Below are 14,351 nucleotides of genomic sequence, written 5' to 3'. Positions count from 1 at the left end.
GCACTCTTTGTGATTGACAGCAGCTGCAATTGTGCAATAACGCCCGCATGGTGTCCACTGACTCCACTTACCCTTTAGAAACCACTACTATAACTCATGTGACATGTAAAGCAGGGCTCCCACTTAGCCGAGTTGGAGCCTCGAATTGTGGCGAGCTGGCGCGATCTTATGGCAAGCCGTTTTATCATTAAAACATATTTCTTGATATCAAGAAATCAATTCTTGATATGAAGAAATAATTTTACGTTGTAAAGCAATGGTAATTCTTGATATCAAGAATTGAATTCGTGATATCAAGAAATATGTTTTAATGATTAAACTGCTTGCCATAAGATCGCGCCAGCTCGCAACAACTCGAGGCTCCAACTCGGCTAAGTGGGAGCCCTGCTTAAGCTATAGGAGTTCATTTGATTCTAATTCATGCTGGTAGATGTTCATCTTACATAGTACTTTCACTTAAAGGGGAAGTCCACCCTGAAATTAAGTTTTTTTTAATAGGAGTAGAAAAATGAGAGAAACAAGTCAGTGAAAGTTTGAGCAAATTCCGATTAAAAATAAGGAAGTTAGGATTTTTGAAGTTGTGATCAATCAAACACAAATTGGCAACTCTATGACGTATCATGCGAGCTCAACTTCCATTTGCTCAGTACTAAAAAAATCTAAAATTGTCATTTTCCCTCAAGAAAAATTTCAACCATACATGCACCCTAAATATAATAATTGCAAATATGTTTCTATACTCCCCCTGCAAGGAACAAATATATATTCCGTCATCAATAACGAAGAAAACATGATTTTATGGAATATTATGCACAAAGCAAATGAAGGAGAGCTCGTATAATAAGTCACAGAGTTACCAATTTGTATTTGATTGATCACAACTTCAATAATTCATAACTTTCTTATTTTCATTCAGAATTTGCTCAAACTTTCACTCACCTGATTTTCTTATTATTCTGCCTCTATCGAAACAAACTTATTTTGGGGGTGGACTTTCCCTTTAAACTAATGTATTCATTACACCAAATTTCTTCTTGTCTGTCAGATAAAAGCAGGTACTATCACCAGCAATGAAAGTCCTCAGTAACATTCTCATCTTGACCCTTTTAGAGGGATTGTCATTGTATCCATGTTTTATTGAAATAAAGTACATACGTTCATTGATATCTCTATCCTTGATATACTTGGCAGAGTTGACTATGCCAAAGCATTTGATGCTATCGATCATACCGTTTTAGTAACTAAGATGATAAATATGGGTGTCAGTCAATCTATCATTTCCGTTGTGTGTGACTTCCTGAGTAACAGATCCCAGTTGCAAAAGCAACATTTGTAAAAAGCAACATTTGTAAATCACTAAATTAGTGATTTACAAATGTTGCTGAAATGGCACCAGTGATCAGTACGCCAGTGTGAGGGAGCATAGCGAACTAGAGGGGTGAAGGTGACGGAAGTGACTACCTCCTTACTGCTCCTTGAAGTTTTGTTGTATCAAAAAATTACCTTCCTTAGCAAAACTATAGTATAAAAACAAGCAATATACTTTTTTCACACTTCACTTTACTACAAATATATTTGCTTGTACATTTTGAAGGATACTATGCGAGGGAGCGAAGATTTTTAAATTTTTATTTGCCTAAACGCTGCACTCTTTGGCACTCCATCAGAGCCTAAATATGTGTTGCAGTCTTTAATCAGCAATACATTTTGGGGAGAACTGTTTCACATTTTCCGGGGGGGGGGGGGTCAACACGGATCGCCGCCCCTGCTCTTACCTCTCCAGTTTCCCCCTCTTTTGTTTCCTTTTTTTTTTACACTTTTTTTTTGGGGGGGGGGGGGGGGGGTTACGCACGTACTCCCCTGCCTACCGTAGTTATGGTACTGATCGTTATAAAAGTACGATTGTTCTTTATCTTACGGAAATTAAGCTTCCAAATTTTAAGCAACAAAAAAGTTCGTAATAACAATGTGCATATGTACAAAGACTTTCGTGTTTTTTTTTGCGCTTTATGCATGTTATAAACTCGTATTAAATCTTGTATTTATGTATACTCACCCCATACGGACAACATATGTATATGTAAAGAAATAATAACTCATTAAGACGTTATCATCATTACCCCCATTATGTATTCATGCTTTGCCGACAAAAATAAAAGTGGTGGTAGTGGTTATTTTACCTGACAGCTAAGAAAGCAATAAATGCTTGTTAGTAAGCAACCAGAAGACCGACGGCTTTAGGTCCTCTCCGAGGGACCGGACATTTTACATTTACGACTTTACGATTTAAAACTTAGTTTTACATAATTATTTACATGATAATAGACTATATTGTACTTTATTATTTATAAGCCAATGTATACGATACATTGGTTATCGAATGAGAACAAAGTTACCCAAATCACATAATTTCCTAGATTATCGCAATATCTTTATGTCTTGTCTAACATAATAAGCATTTGTTTACATAATTAGCAGTCATTGTTCATTGTTCATTTATCAATGAATGCACCTATCCTGAAACAGTGTATCGAGACGCTTTAGAATAAATGTATCCTCCAGCTAGTCTCCTTCGATGTCTTCGTTGTTTGTACAGGCGGCCAAAAAGACGAAAAAGAAGAGTTTCCTCTTCATTTAGAGTTTTTATGTAAGTAATCGGACTTAAAAAAATATGATCCATTCATAATTACAAACCTTCGATTATCTGAAGACTGAAAAGTGGACTTTACATAGTACTTAACATATCTAGATCTTTCTTCAGAATGTATTTTGTTGCAATATAATTTAAAGAGATTCGATCATACACAGTATGTCCTCCGTATAATTTATGTAACTACCACCCTACTCCCGTCCATCTGAGCTTCATGAACAGAGGTGAAAGACAACCTCTTTATGTATGAGAAATCCGTGATTAATTATCTTTAACTTTAGAGTTGGCGCACTTTTGGTTGTGGTCTACTGACCAACAGAAAAAGTACTAAAAGATTGTTTAATCGATTATTTAATAGCAAATAAGTCCATTTTTTATTACGTTTGAACAAAAAGTAAAGTGTGTATAGTTGTCTTCAGTTATTTTGACTGTATTTCCATGCACAGCGGGTAAACTTTGCAGGCGTAAATCACATGCATCTTTGCAAGATACAGCATTAGAACCAATGGCCATTTCCTGATATGTACCTATTTTAATGTTTTCCTTAATTATTGCAGGTTTGGGAGTTTGGTTTGCAGTTTGTCATTTTATTTTCGAATCTACATCTGAAGACAAATCCATGGGATGAGCACCCCCCCCCCCCCGGCAAATATTTTGTTTTTAGAAAGGGGCGCCCCCTTCGCCCAACACCGTCTCTTCAGTCGCTCTCGATTCGGCTCATTCACACTCACGCTATCAAAAAATACTTTTTTTTCAAATTATTTTGTTTAAATTAAGTTTTTATTGATCAAAATCAAAGAACAACCGCAATGGACAAGATTTGAACATTGTTTTGTAATTTTTAACCTCTTTTTGTAAACTCTTTTGTAAATTATTTGTCATTTATTTATGCATGCATCAAAATTACCAAAATGAAAAAAAATTAAGGATAAAATAAAAAGTAGTCAAATAATGTGATGAAGATGATAATAAATAACAATAATAATAACAATAATTTTGGTCCAGACTGTGTATCCTCTAAAGTATAGGGATGTGATTGGGTTTGTAATTGGGGTTGCAATTGGGGTTTATGATTGGTGTAGAGTTAGGGATAGCCATATAGGGTCTGGTCCAAATTGAATGTTGAAATTAGGATTTCGGCTGTTGGCTGTATGTCGATGTCATACAACTCCCGCGACCATGCTGTTTGAACCCTGCACGATTGTATTGTGACTGTATTCACAACAAAGCAAAACAAAACAAAAAACTCATTCGTACCTGTTTTTTTTTACCATTCTTTATTCATAAGCTTCATTTTATACACAAGACCATTAATATGCAATCATATCTATATGTACACTCAGTATCTTTATAACATTTTTGTATTTCAAGTTGACAAAAATTGGATAAAATATGAGAGATGACGCTATATTCTGTAGGAATAATGGAATGATAACATCAAATAGTTATACAATGACAAAAACACTACATTTTATTGTCATAAAAACTGCACTTTGTATGATAAATACACTATATAAACTATGAATCTTTAAACTGTCAGTATAATATGTTTGTCATGTTTGAGTAATTATCGTACAGTGTATATGTACATGATCAAAGTCTACATTGTGCTCAATTATACTTACAAGAATTGGCCTGTTGCCTGTACATAATGCATGTACCATGTTTTATAACCCTGATTGTATTATATTACACCAAATATCTTGTACATCATGATAGTTATACGTAACCATGGAATGTTGCAATAGAACCCATTTCAAAATGGCAATCAAGATACATATATTTTGTATGAGCATGCACTCATATTAGTGCAAGAGGAAGAGAGAAGAGATATATATATATATATAGAGAGAGGGAGATGGAGAGAGATAGAGAGAAAGGGTGGGAGGGAAGGGAGCACCAAATGAGTGTTTAAAAAAACTTTATTTTTCCCCAATGAAAATGTGTATCATAAATGAACATTATTTTTTACAAGCAACATGCCAAAACAATGATACTTAAAGCAACAAAAAAAAAACCTTCACAGCACTTTAACTTTTGCTTACTATATTTTGCAACACATAGCGCATGGCTTTAAGCATATTCGATGACTAAATTTTATTACAAGCAAATACCTAACAATCGATCATAATTAATTTAATAACTGAAACAAACAAAAAAGCAATACAAAATTAATACAATATGATAATCAACCATTCAAAAATAAAGTACAAACATTTGCATTTAACAAAAATGAGGATGGAAAGGCACTGTTTAGCTGAAAGCAATAATTGTGGACCTGATTCAAATGTGCACCATTTTTTCATTTGACTGAAGAGTATCTTTTGATAGATCCTATAGATTGAAGAGCTTATATCAAAAGGAGCTAAATCCACTTCTGATGAAAATTGAGTTATTGATATCAGAACAATGTTTTACTTACGTACTCGTCTTTCAACAAAATTATTTACCTAAATTTTGGGAGCAATTATGACAAAATGCACCTTCTAATATCAATTTCCCATGGACACCTGTACAAAATATGGTAGACAATTTCTTTTTTCTCCGAAATTACAAAAATGGATTTAGCTCCTTTTGGAATTAAACTCTGCATATGTGCAACATGAGAGTGTGCTTGCACCAGACTTGGGACAATCCCCCTTTTACTCATCTACATGTACTTAGAAGCAAGAAAAACCTTAATGACATCTTCTTGGAGCGTCAGGGGAGAAAGATTGAGGAACCAGGAGCATTCAGTTTGGTTCCATGCAGCGAAGAGTTGAGAAATTTCCTGATGTTTGAAGTTGCAAGGGGGGGGGGGGGGGTAATGTATGTCATGACATGCCCCCCCCCCTGCTAAAATTTATGATTATCTGAATTTAACATTATTTGCCATATTGTAGATGGCACCAATAATCAGGGTCGCGTTGCATAAAAATCATTGTTGATGGTATTACTTTTTGCCATCAATGGTAACTACCATGGAATACTTGATTTTGATTGGCTGTTGAGCAATGTTACCATGGTAGTTACCATTGATGGTAGAGGTTAATGTTAAATTTTATGCAACAGATCCCAGCTGATTCCACATGAAGCAGCATCTTTTGGCATAATGATCCCATAAATATGATATGACATTACCATGCTCTGCAACTTATCTTTCTGATAAACACCAAGTACATTGTGTAGCTTTTCAGCTTCATGTAAATTGTTTAATTAATTATGACTTGTCCCATGATTGTGAGAAAAACATGAAAATAGACACAGCACATTATTATTACATGTTACTCAATTAGCTATATAGATATAAGTCCAATTAACAACACAATTGAAAGTAATTATAATTTTAAAGTAATTATAATTTTAGAGTAAAGAAGGATGCGGCATCAACTTTTTTCTCCAATTAACTCTTTGCTTGCTTATTTTGACTCAGAGAACAAACAGTAGACTGTCACCATTGACTTTTGTCACACACACACAATGTACATTTTGATACATGTAGTATAACATATTCTTCAAATAATGTGGCAGTCTGGATTTTTTGATCCATGGCGAGAGAATATGGTTATACATGTACAAGCATGTACATGTACCTGCACATGATGGTGTACATGTATACACTGGTGGTGTATACGGTGGTGTACATGTATACACCAAGGACCAATGATCTGGAACCATCTACCAGGCTCAGCGGCAGGTCAATGCAAGAGTAACAACCTGCAGGTACTTCAAGGAGGCTGCTCTAGCCAGTGGCGGATCCAGAGGGGGGGCCACGGGGGCCCGGGCCCCCCCCCCCCCCTTGAGAAAAAAATCATGTAAAATCACGTGATTTTTACGATTTTTGGGGTTGGGCCCCCCCCCCCTGGCGCTCAGGGGGGGGGGTGCAAATTGAAATTGAAAAATGTACTCACTACCCCCCACCCCCCCCCCCCCCCCCACTGAGCGAATTTTTGGCCGGCGCGTTTTTCAAATTTTCGGGAGCAAAAAAAAAAAAAAGTTGGGCCCCCTCCCCTAAGAAATCCTGGATCCGCGCCTGGCTCTAGCTACCCTTCATCAGAATTATACAGCCTCCAGTTAGACTCTCACATAGCTTCAAGCCTGTCTGTACTAGGAGGGATTAGACCACCCAGTGTGCATGGTCACTGGCAGGTGGTTATCTCATAAAATCAGCTCCCAATTAACATAAGAAAAAGGGGACCATGGGGCACCAATAGTCACCGATTAGGCATTGTTTGCTATATAGAGGGCACAAGTACATGTAGGTATAAGTAGTGCGGTGGGGCTTTAAGATTACAGGCATGGTTTTTGTCTTGCACTGGACTTGTACATTTAACCGTAAATTGATATGTGCTTTATCCACACACCCTTTCTGCACTTCGTGGCTCTCCTTGCAGCTATTTGCCTCACCTACCATCCCAGTTTAGCTTCCCGAGTGAGCTGCTAAAGGAAAAACCCCATCAAGTACACCATAATAAGCACAAATGTACACCCCCTGTATTACATTGCAGATATCAGTACTACGGGTACAGAGGTAAATACTGTAAAAAATAGGTACCATCGAAACTAATATCGAAACAAAACTTGACAGAAATCATCAAAACCAATGCCCTTCCTCCATTCCCCTGAACATCAAAAACCACACAATAAAAATAAAGCAAATTTATACTTGCTGCTTGCAGATATGATCTGTTTTTTAAATAACGCCATAAATATTAAATGTTCATGTCTCGTCCTATCAATGTCTTCATTTCAATTGCGATGAATTCATCCTGGACTACCAATCTCAAAATCTACAACATGATCACCTGTAAATCTCAGTAATGTTTGGTCAATGCTTTGGTTTCAAGAATGAAAATCAATGAAGTTTGGTCCAAATTTAAAGTTAAACGGGATTATTCTCAGACGAGCACAGTACATATAAGCATTGCAGGAAAATGAAGAATTCTTTGCAGGCTTCAAGACAAATATCCTACAATGCAGACAGTAGTAACTGGTGTACCGTGCACAATCATATATACTGTAACTGGTAATTGGTCGGCTTAGGGGCAGGTCACATATTGTCTGTTTGGAGTCACAAGGGCATTAAATCTGTGCTACAGTATATGCCATGTGAGTTAACACTATTGTGACTCCAGACAGATTATATCACTGAAAATGATAACAATAACTATACACGTAATAAAGTTTATGCAAACAAAGGAATCAGATCTGAGATAAATGCTCATTAGCATAAAGAAAGAAAATATGTACATGTGCATGTACATTGTACCTTTTTGACAGAGATGGGTGTTATCGTTATCATCATTGGAGATATATGTGAACAGCCCTCCAGCATCAGGGACCTGTCCTCAAATATATAGTCTTCTGTTATAAAGTCTTTTGGTTAAATAGATGAAGCAAAGCAGTACATAGCAATGTGCCCCCATGGGCATCGATCTCCATATAGCTTCATTTCATAATACTTCTGCTTTCTTTCAAAACAGAGTCATCGAGTTCTCATTCTCAATTTTCAGTCAGTCACCGTGGTTTCAGTATCAGGAGTTGCTAGGTGGGGCTCCTCCGGCCGGGCCATGGCAAGAGTGCATCCTGGCCCGGGGGCTCATAGTGGCGTAGCCCCAAAGGTGTTCTCCCCGCTGTAGGCGACGTAGAGGAATCCGTCTGCGTCTCTGTGTTCCTGGTAGATGTGACCCATTGTGGCACTGTGCATGGATGGGTGGGAGAGAGACAAGAAGAGATTGACAGAGATGAACGTAAACGTACAGTAGTTATTAAAACTCTACAAAATACTTAACTAGTAATACTATAAAAAAATATAAATATATAGGTATATATAGCTGCACTTTGTCATATAAGAAAGAGTACCGCCCTCCCCCCTCTCTCCTTCTTCATTCAAAGACACACGCATGGATAACTGCCCCCTCCTCCCCCCAAAAAATGCTTCTTCTCTCGGACAACTCTTCCCCTAGAACAACTGCCACCCCCCCCCCCCCCCCCAAAAAAAAAAAAAAAAAAAATTACTACGGTAATTCTCTTGGACAATTATTCCCCTAGGACAACTACATGTACCACCTTACTGTTTTACCCTCAGAAAAAATAAGTACCTAGGGGTTCAGTAGGGAGTAGGGGGTACGGGGGTGTCCAGATGGTACATGTAGGTGCCTTAGTATTGTACTTATTTTTCCCCCTTCACATCATCAACCTTTACAAAAATGATGTAGAAAAATGGAGAAAGTGAAAACAAAATCCGCCCATTTATTTTGCAAATCTTCATGACTTTGTGATCATGAAAGAAAACCGGACCTGGGCTTAAGTATATAAATGTACATCTTATACCCCACATACATGTACATCATACAATGTATGTGTATGTATCTTAAAGTCCCAAAACAATGCCTATTTATGTGCCATAGGAAATACATGGAAGTGAGTACAATGAAATTGAAACAAATTATTTCCAATAGTTTCACAAAAATTTGCATATTAACTCTTCAATTATGTGATTTCCAGCATGTGACTAGCCAGGAAACGAGGATTACCTATCCACAAACCACAAAGAAAAGTCAGTGATACTTTGTGTACAAAATATATCCTATCGACGTCGTATCAAATGACCAATCAGTGTACATGTAATATTAAGATCTGTGTCAGACTGTATCAGCCAGCAGAGTTGCCAAAATTTAATCACCTAATTCATGGCACATGATTTGATGCTAAAATATAAAGCTTGGTATGATTGTAACAAAGCATAGCTTTGACAACATTTAAGCCTACTTGTTTGCTTATCATTCTCAATCTAAAGTAATATTTGATATTACCATGACTACAATCAGTCTTGTTCCTCTTTCTGACTCATATCAAAATGTAACTTTTATCCTGTCACTGATCCACAAGTACACTGCATGTCTCTTTAAAAACGTTTCTTCTTGACTCCTTCTGAGAGGCACATACATGTACACATGGATTTTATTTTTTAATTCTTATCCCTTTTTGTATAATCTCTTTTCAATAGATGTATATACTGTTTATTATTTTATTAGATTGTATGATATACATGTATCATAACAATTAACTGCTGATGACTACAATACATGTACAGTACTATGCACAATCTACATGTACTCGTCAGTTAATTGATTTTTTTAAACTAAGTTTACTTCAGGTATACAAAGTTTTGGTTTAGCAATAAAATCTATACTTTGAACATAAATAGTTATTTATATGTGGCTGTTGTAATACAGCATTTAGCACACACATTGTACATGAAGCAAGCCTATATAAACATTAATTTATAGCCTTGTGATGTATTACTCTGCATAGTTTTAATGCCACCATATAGGCTACATAACATTGTGTGTCAATTATGAATTTACAATATTTTGAGGAGTCAGATCATTCATTGTATTTGTTTTTTTTTGTTCATTTTTTCTTTGTTGCAACTTTATCATAAAAGAAGGCCATGAATATCACATTTCTGTTACAGGTATATCTAGTTATCTACCTATATTAATTTAATAGTGTAGTATACCACTGTACAAATATGTTTTGCAAGTACATGTTCAACCAGACAAATCAGGAACTAACTCCAAAAAAGTCCAAGAGTTCATGACATCTGAAGAGTGTTCGGTTGGGTGTAACTGCACAGAACTGCATGATACTAGGAAATTCCCATGCTGACTCACTAATGTGTGACTCAAATTGCCCAATTCTTAGAGTGAATAGCTTGTTTTCATTCAGACTACATGTGATCATGATTATGTTTCATTGTGATATGAGTCATTGTTGGGATATTTACTTCTGATTCTGCCATTCTTTATTTCTCTTTGATTTTCTATGTAAATGTACATGTCTGTTTTTCTCTCTCTCCCACTCTCTTTACCTACCTACATGTAGATCTCTAAAGTTATTAGTGTAAAGTATCATTTTCAAAGACTACAGGTTGTACATTGTACTTTAAGTCAAATTATCATGTTTAGACTTCCAAATTTTTCGAGCATTGCAACCTACATCAGTTAGATATAATTTCTGTGTACTTTTGTTTTCTTCATTTACATATTATGGAGGATTTGTTAAAATGTATTGAGTATAAAGAGGCAACCCCCCCTCCCTCCCTCGATCCCTCTGTTCCTATCCATTTTTTCTTCTCTTGCTCTCCATACAGTAAGATACATTGTTCATGCAGGCCTTCATCAATCATGAAATTTGATGTACTGTATAATCAACAAGACAAATATGGTGTGTTTTGTGTTTTATCAATTGTAATACTACCGGTACTTCAGGCCTCTCTACATACAATACATACACTGTATTGCTAACACATGTATTGCTAACATATGTTTTTGCTTGTTTGTCTCACTGTTTCTATCAACTTAGTTTTGCTTCTAGTTTCAACTCACTGGTATCGAATCATGAGAGTTATCATCATTAATTGAATTTTTTTATTTTTTTTAAATGGTGATGCCAATTAGTTTCTCCCATGATCATGGCCAGCGCTCAAAATACACGGGGGCGATGGGCGATTCGCCCCCGTGAGCTCCATAATCGCCCCCATCAGGTTGTCCATGGTGGCGATTGCAAAATTAAAAATCGCCCCCGTGGAATTATAAAATAAAGATTTTCAGCGAATTGAATAATATTGAAAAGGATGCAATTCATAGTTGTACTCGATAATTCTCACTTAGCATATTTTCTCTCTCTCTCTCTCTCTCTCCCTGTCTTGCATAAAGAAAATATGAAAATAATATTTTGCCTTGATTAAGAAAATTGAAAATTTCATCAGCATTAAACAGGGAGAAGGAAAGGGGAGGAAATTAATCAAACAAACATTGAAGAATCCAATTCAGTGTTCTTTCGTGATGCATAAGAATGAAAGTACATTAAAAGGTGAAATAATAAATTGAAGTGCGATGATAAATCAATTCTTTGACGTTGATTGATTGAATAAAATTTTTTTTTTTACTTCTTCCTCAATTTTCCTTCCCTTTATCTCCTCTTTTCCTTTTTTCTTTCTTTCCATTTCCTTCCTTTCTTCTCTCTTATTTTGTTTTATTGGGGGGAGGCAACAGCCTGGGAGGCAAGGCCCTTTCGCCTCCCCCCCCCCCCCCGATCTCGTTCTTCCCCCTTTTCTTTTCTTCTTCCTCTTCTTTCTTTCCCTTTCTCTCCTCTTTCCCTTTCCCTCTTTTCCTTGTCTCTCTCTGTCTCTCTCTGTCTCTCTCTTTTGCGGAAGGGGGGGGGGGGGCAAGGCCCGCTCACCCTCGCTGGATCCGCGCCTTGCATCTACCTTAAACGTTAGACCCTAATAATGGATCTAGAAGATTGATTGACCTGGTCTCAGTGACGGGTAAACTTTTTTTTCTCAATTACTTGGTCTAACCATGAAAACCGTCTAATTTTACTTTAGATTTTCAAACAGTAACAGTTACGACCTAAATTAAATTAGGCCTAAGGCCAAGGGCTGTACTCTACATTTTAATAACAAATTAATGTTAACGTTAGACTTAACTTAAACTGTTGTTTCTCTGTGATACAAGAGGAAAGGAACGCTTCTTTTTTCAAAAAAAAAAGAAGAAAAAATTCCCCTTTTTGTCCCCCTTCTTTTTTCCCAGGGCGGGGGGCGGCCCCCCACCCCCCTAGATCCGCCACTGATCACGGGGATAAAAGTATACAGCTATGTAACAAGTAAATTTCTAAGAGGGAGAATGCCGACTTAAATAAATGATAATGATAAAATACCAAGGAATTTAGGAGTTTCATGGGTACCAATCCAATGGAAATTTGTATTAAATGTCCCCGTCAGCACTAAAAGAGCCCCCCTGAGAAGGTTCACGGGGGCTATTTTTTTTTGGAAGAGTCCCCGTGGACAAAAATTGAATTTGAGCCCTGATCATGGCACTCATATACGTGTACACAGTCTATTTGTATAACTTCTTACATGACAATATTTTACCTACTTTTTGGCATTTAAGCCATTAGGTGTAGCAAGGATTTTAACAAAATAATATTAGCATGGGAAAAAAAAAAATCTCTATTACATGTACATATATGTACTAACGTAGTATACAATAATTTCAATCTTAGAGCCCCCACATTTGTTGCCGAGTATATTTGAAAAATAAGAAGTAAAGTGGGAAGTGAATTCTTATCTTAAAGACATATAAGCATTTATATTTGAGTGTTTTTTTTTACTAACTGTAGTGGGGCATACACATTTACATTGTAGCTACTTGTATTAAAAAGGAGTGCGTACTGCTTCACCATGTACATGTACCTCGATAATCTATTTCTTTTTTCTTCTTTTCTAAAATTGTCATATAATCTTAAAGGAACTATACTATATGGATATTCTATTCTAATCAGTTCTATTTCTTTTTACTTCTATTAACCCTTATTCTACCATCAGAGCAATATTGCACAGATACTTTCAAGCACTAATCACACTTGTCTAGTAACATAGGCCTTTATATATTTATATAAGCATTTACAGTTTAATGATAAAAAAAATGTAAGCCTAAAGCTTTATCTGCTATCACTAATCTGGTTGCACATTGGTATTCAGTAACAAATTAATGAATGAGTCACTGGTCAACACTACAGCTAATTTGTATAATGTACAGGTAACAGGCTTGATCTAATTATCAGAATGGGGGAGGAGAGGGGGTAGGTGCATGGCAAGGATGAGATTGACTTGAAGCATACATGCACTTAAAGGAGACATCAGGGCCCCGTCTTACAAAGAGTTGATATTAATCACAACTTATCTATGTACATTGTACATAAGAGATAGGAGACTGCATACATGTACTTTAGATTGATTTGTATCAATCACAACTTTTTGTAAAATGAGGCCCTGGAGGTAACTCCTTTACAACTGATTTTTCATATACATGTATAACTCCCCGTAGATATTATAACTGATTAAACTGAACCACTCGATTAGTAGAGGACTCAGACAATGGGTTAGTCCCTTTATAACAGAGATGTAAAGTCTACTCTAATGTGCTCCAGAATATTCAAGGAGGTGTTGTGGAACTTGTGGTGTGTGTTTCATTCACTTGACTCTCTCAATTCAAGGGTTGAAGGTTTTAATCACATCCCGGGACTAACGTCCTATGGGAAGACATTAAATCACTTTTGCCACTCTCCACCCATGTGTTAGGATGCGAAAATCATTGTGAGCATATCTTTTAAATGGCGCCTGGCTAGAATGCTCCCCAGTGAGTCGAGAATGTGCATACCGGTACGTTGCGTGCGAGCAACCCTAAATCAAAAGACAGGTGTAATGATATATCTGTAAAGCGCTAAGACTAAGAGACATCGTCAAAGTATTATGGACCATATAACCCACAATATTATTATTATCATTTATAACCAACCTCTGACAGACAAGATGGGATTCTATCCTTGCTAACTACCTTGATTGTGGGAGTACTTTGCCGACAAATAAAAAGATGGCTTTCTCGGCAGGCAACTGTATCCTCTTCCTGATGATCCACATGACTGAGCCACCGTGATGTCGGCAGGATCAGGAATTTCCTCTTGTCGATGTCCGGGACCTGGGACTTTGGCGCTTTCTGGACGATGACGGGTATCCTCTCGGGATACTTGACTCGGATCTTGGAGGACTCTGACGTCCTATGGTCTGGATTAGGAAGAAAAACAACTTTAGAATCCTTTGATCGATCACCACAAAAGCTGACCAGACGTCCCTTGATCGAACAATGATTCG

The 14,351-nt window shown here is 36.7% G+C and overlaps 1 protein-coding gene across 1 annotated transcript in view; it reads right to left on the bottom strand.

Moving 5' to 3' along the window:
- Positions 1 to 7,630: 7,630 nt before the first annotated feature.
- The window catches only part of LOC581720 (gamma-aminobutyric acid receptor-associated protein-like 2), a 7,261-nt gene continuing 540 nt past the window's right edge, over positions 7,631 to 14,351 (bottom strand). The window contains 4 exon segments of the mRNA XM_030975644.1: positions 7,631 to 8,328; positions 14,038 to 14,122; positions 14,125 to 14,148; positions 14,151 to 14,257. Coding sequence (XP_030831504.1) covers positions 8,229 to 8,328; positions 14,038 to 14,122; positions 14,125 to 14,148; positions 14,151 to 14,257 — 316 coding nt within the window. The 3' untranslated portion in view covers positions 7,631 to 8,228.

The sequence above is a fragment of the Strongylocentrotus purpuratus genome, unplaced genomic scaffold (genome assembly GCF_000002235.5).
Source record: "Strongylocentrotus purpuratus isolate Spur 01 unplaced genomic scaffold, Spur_5.0 spur5_scaffold_8, whole genome shotgun sequence".
In the NCBI taxonomy this organism is placed as follows: domain Eukaryota; kingdom Metazoa; phylum Echinodermata; class Echinoidea; order Camarodonta; family Strongylocentrotidae; genus Strongylocentrotus; species Strongylocentrotus purpuratus.
Note: the sequence above shows the minus strand (reverse complement) of the source record. Positions and strands in the feature narration are given on the sequence as shown.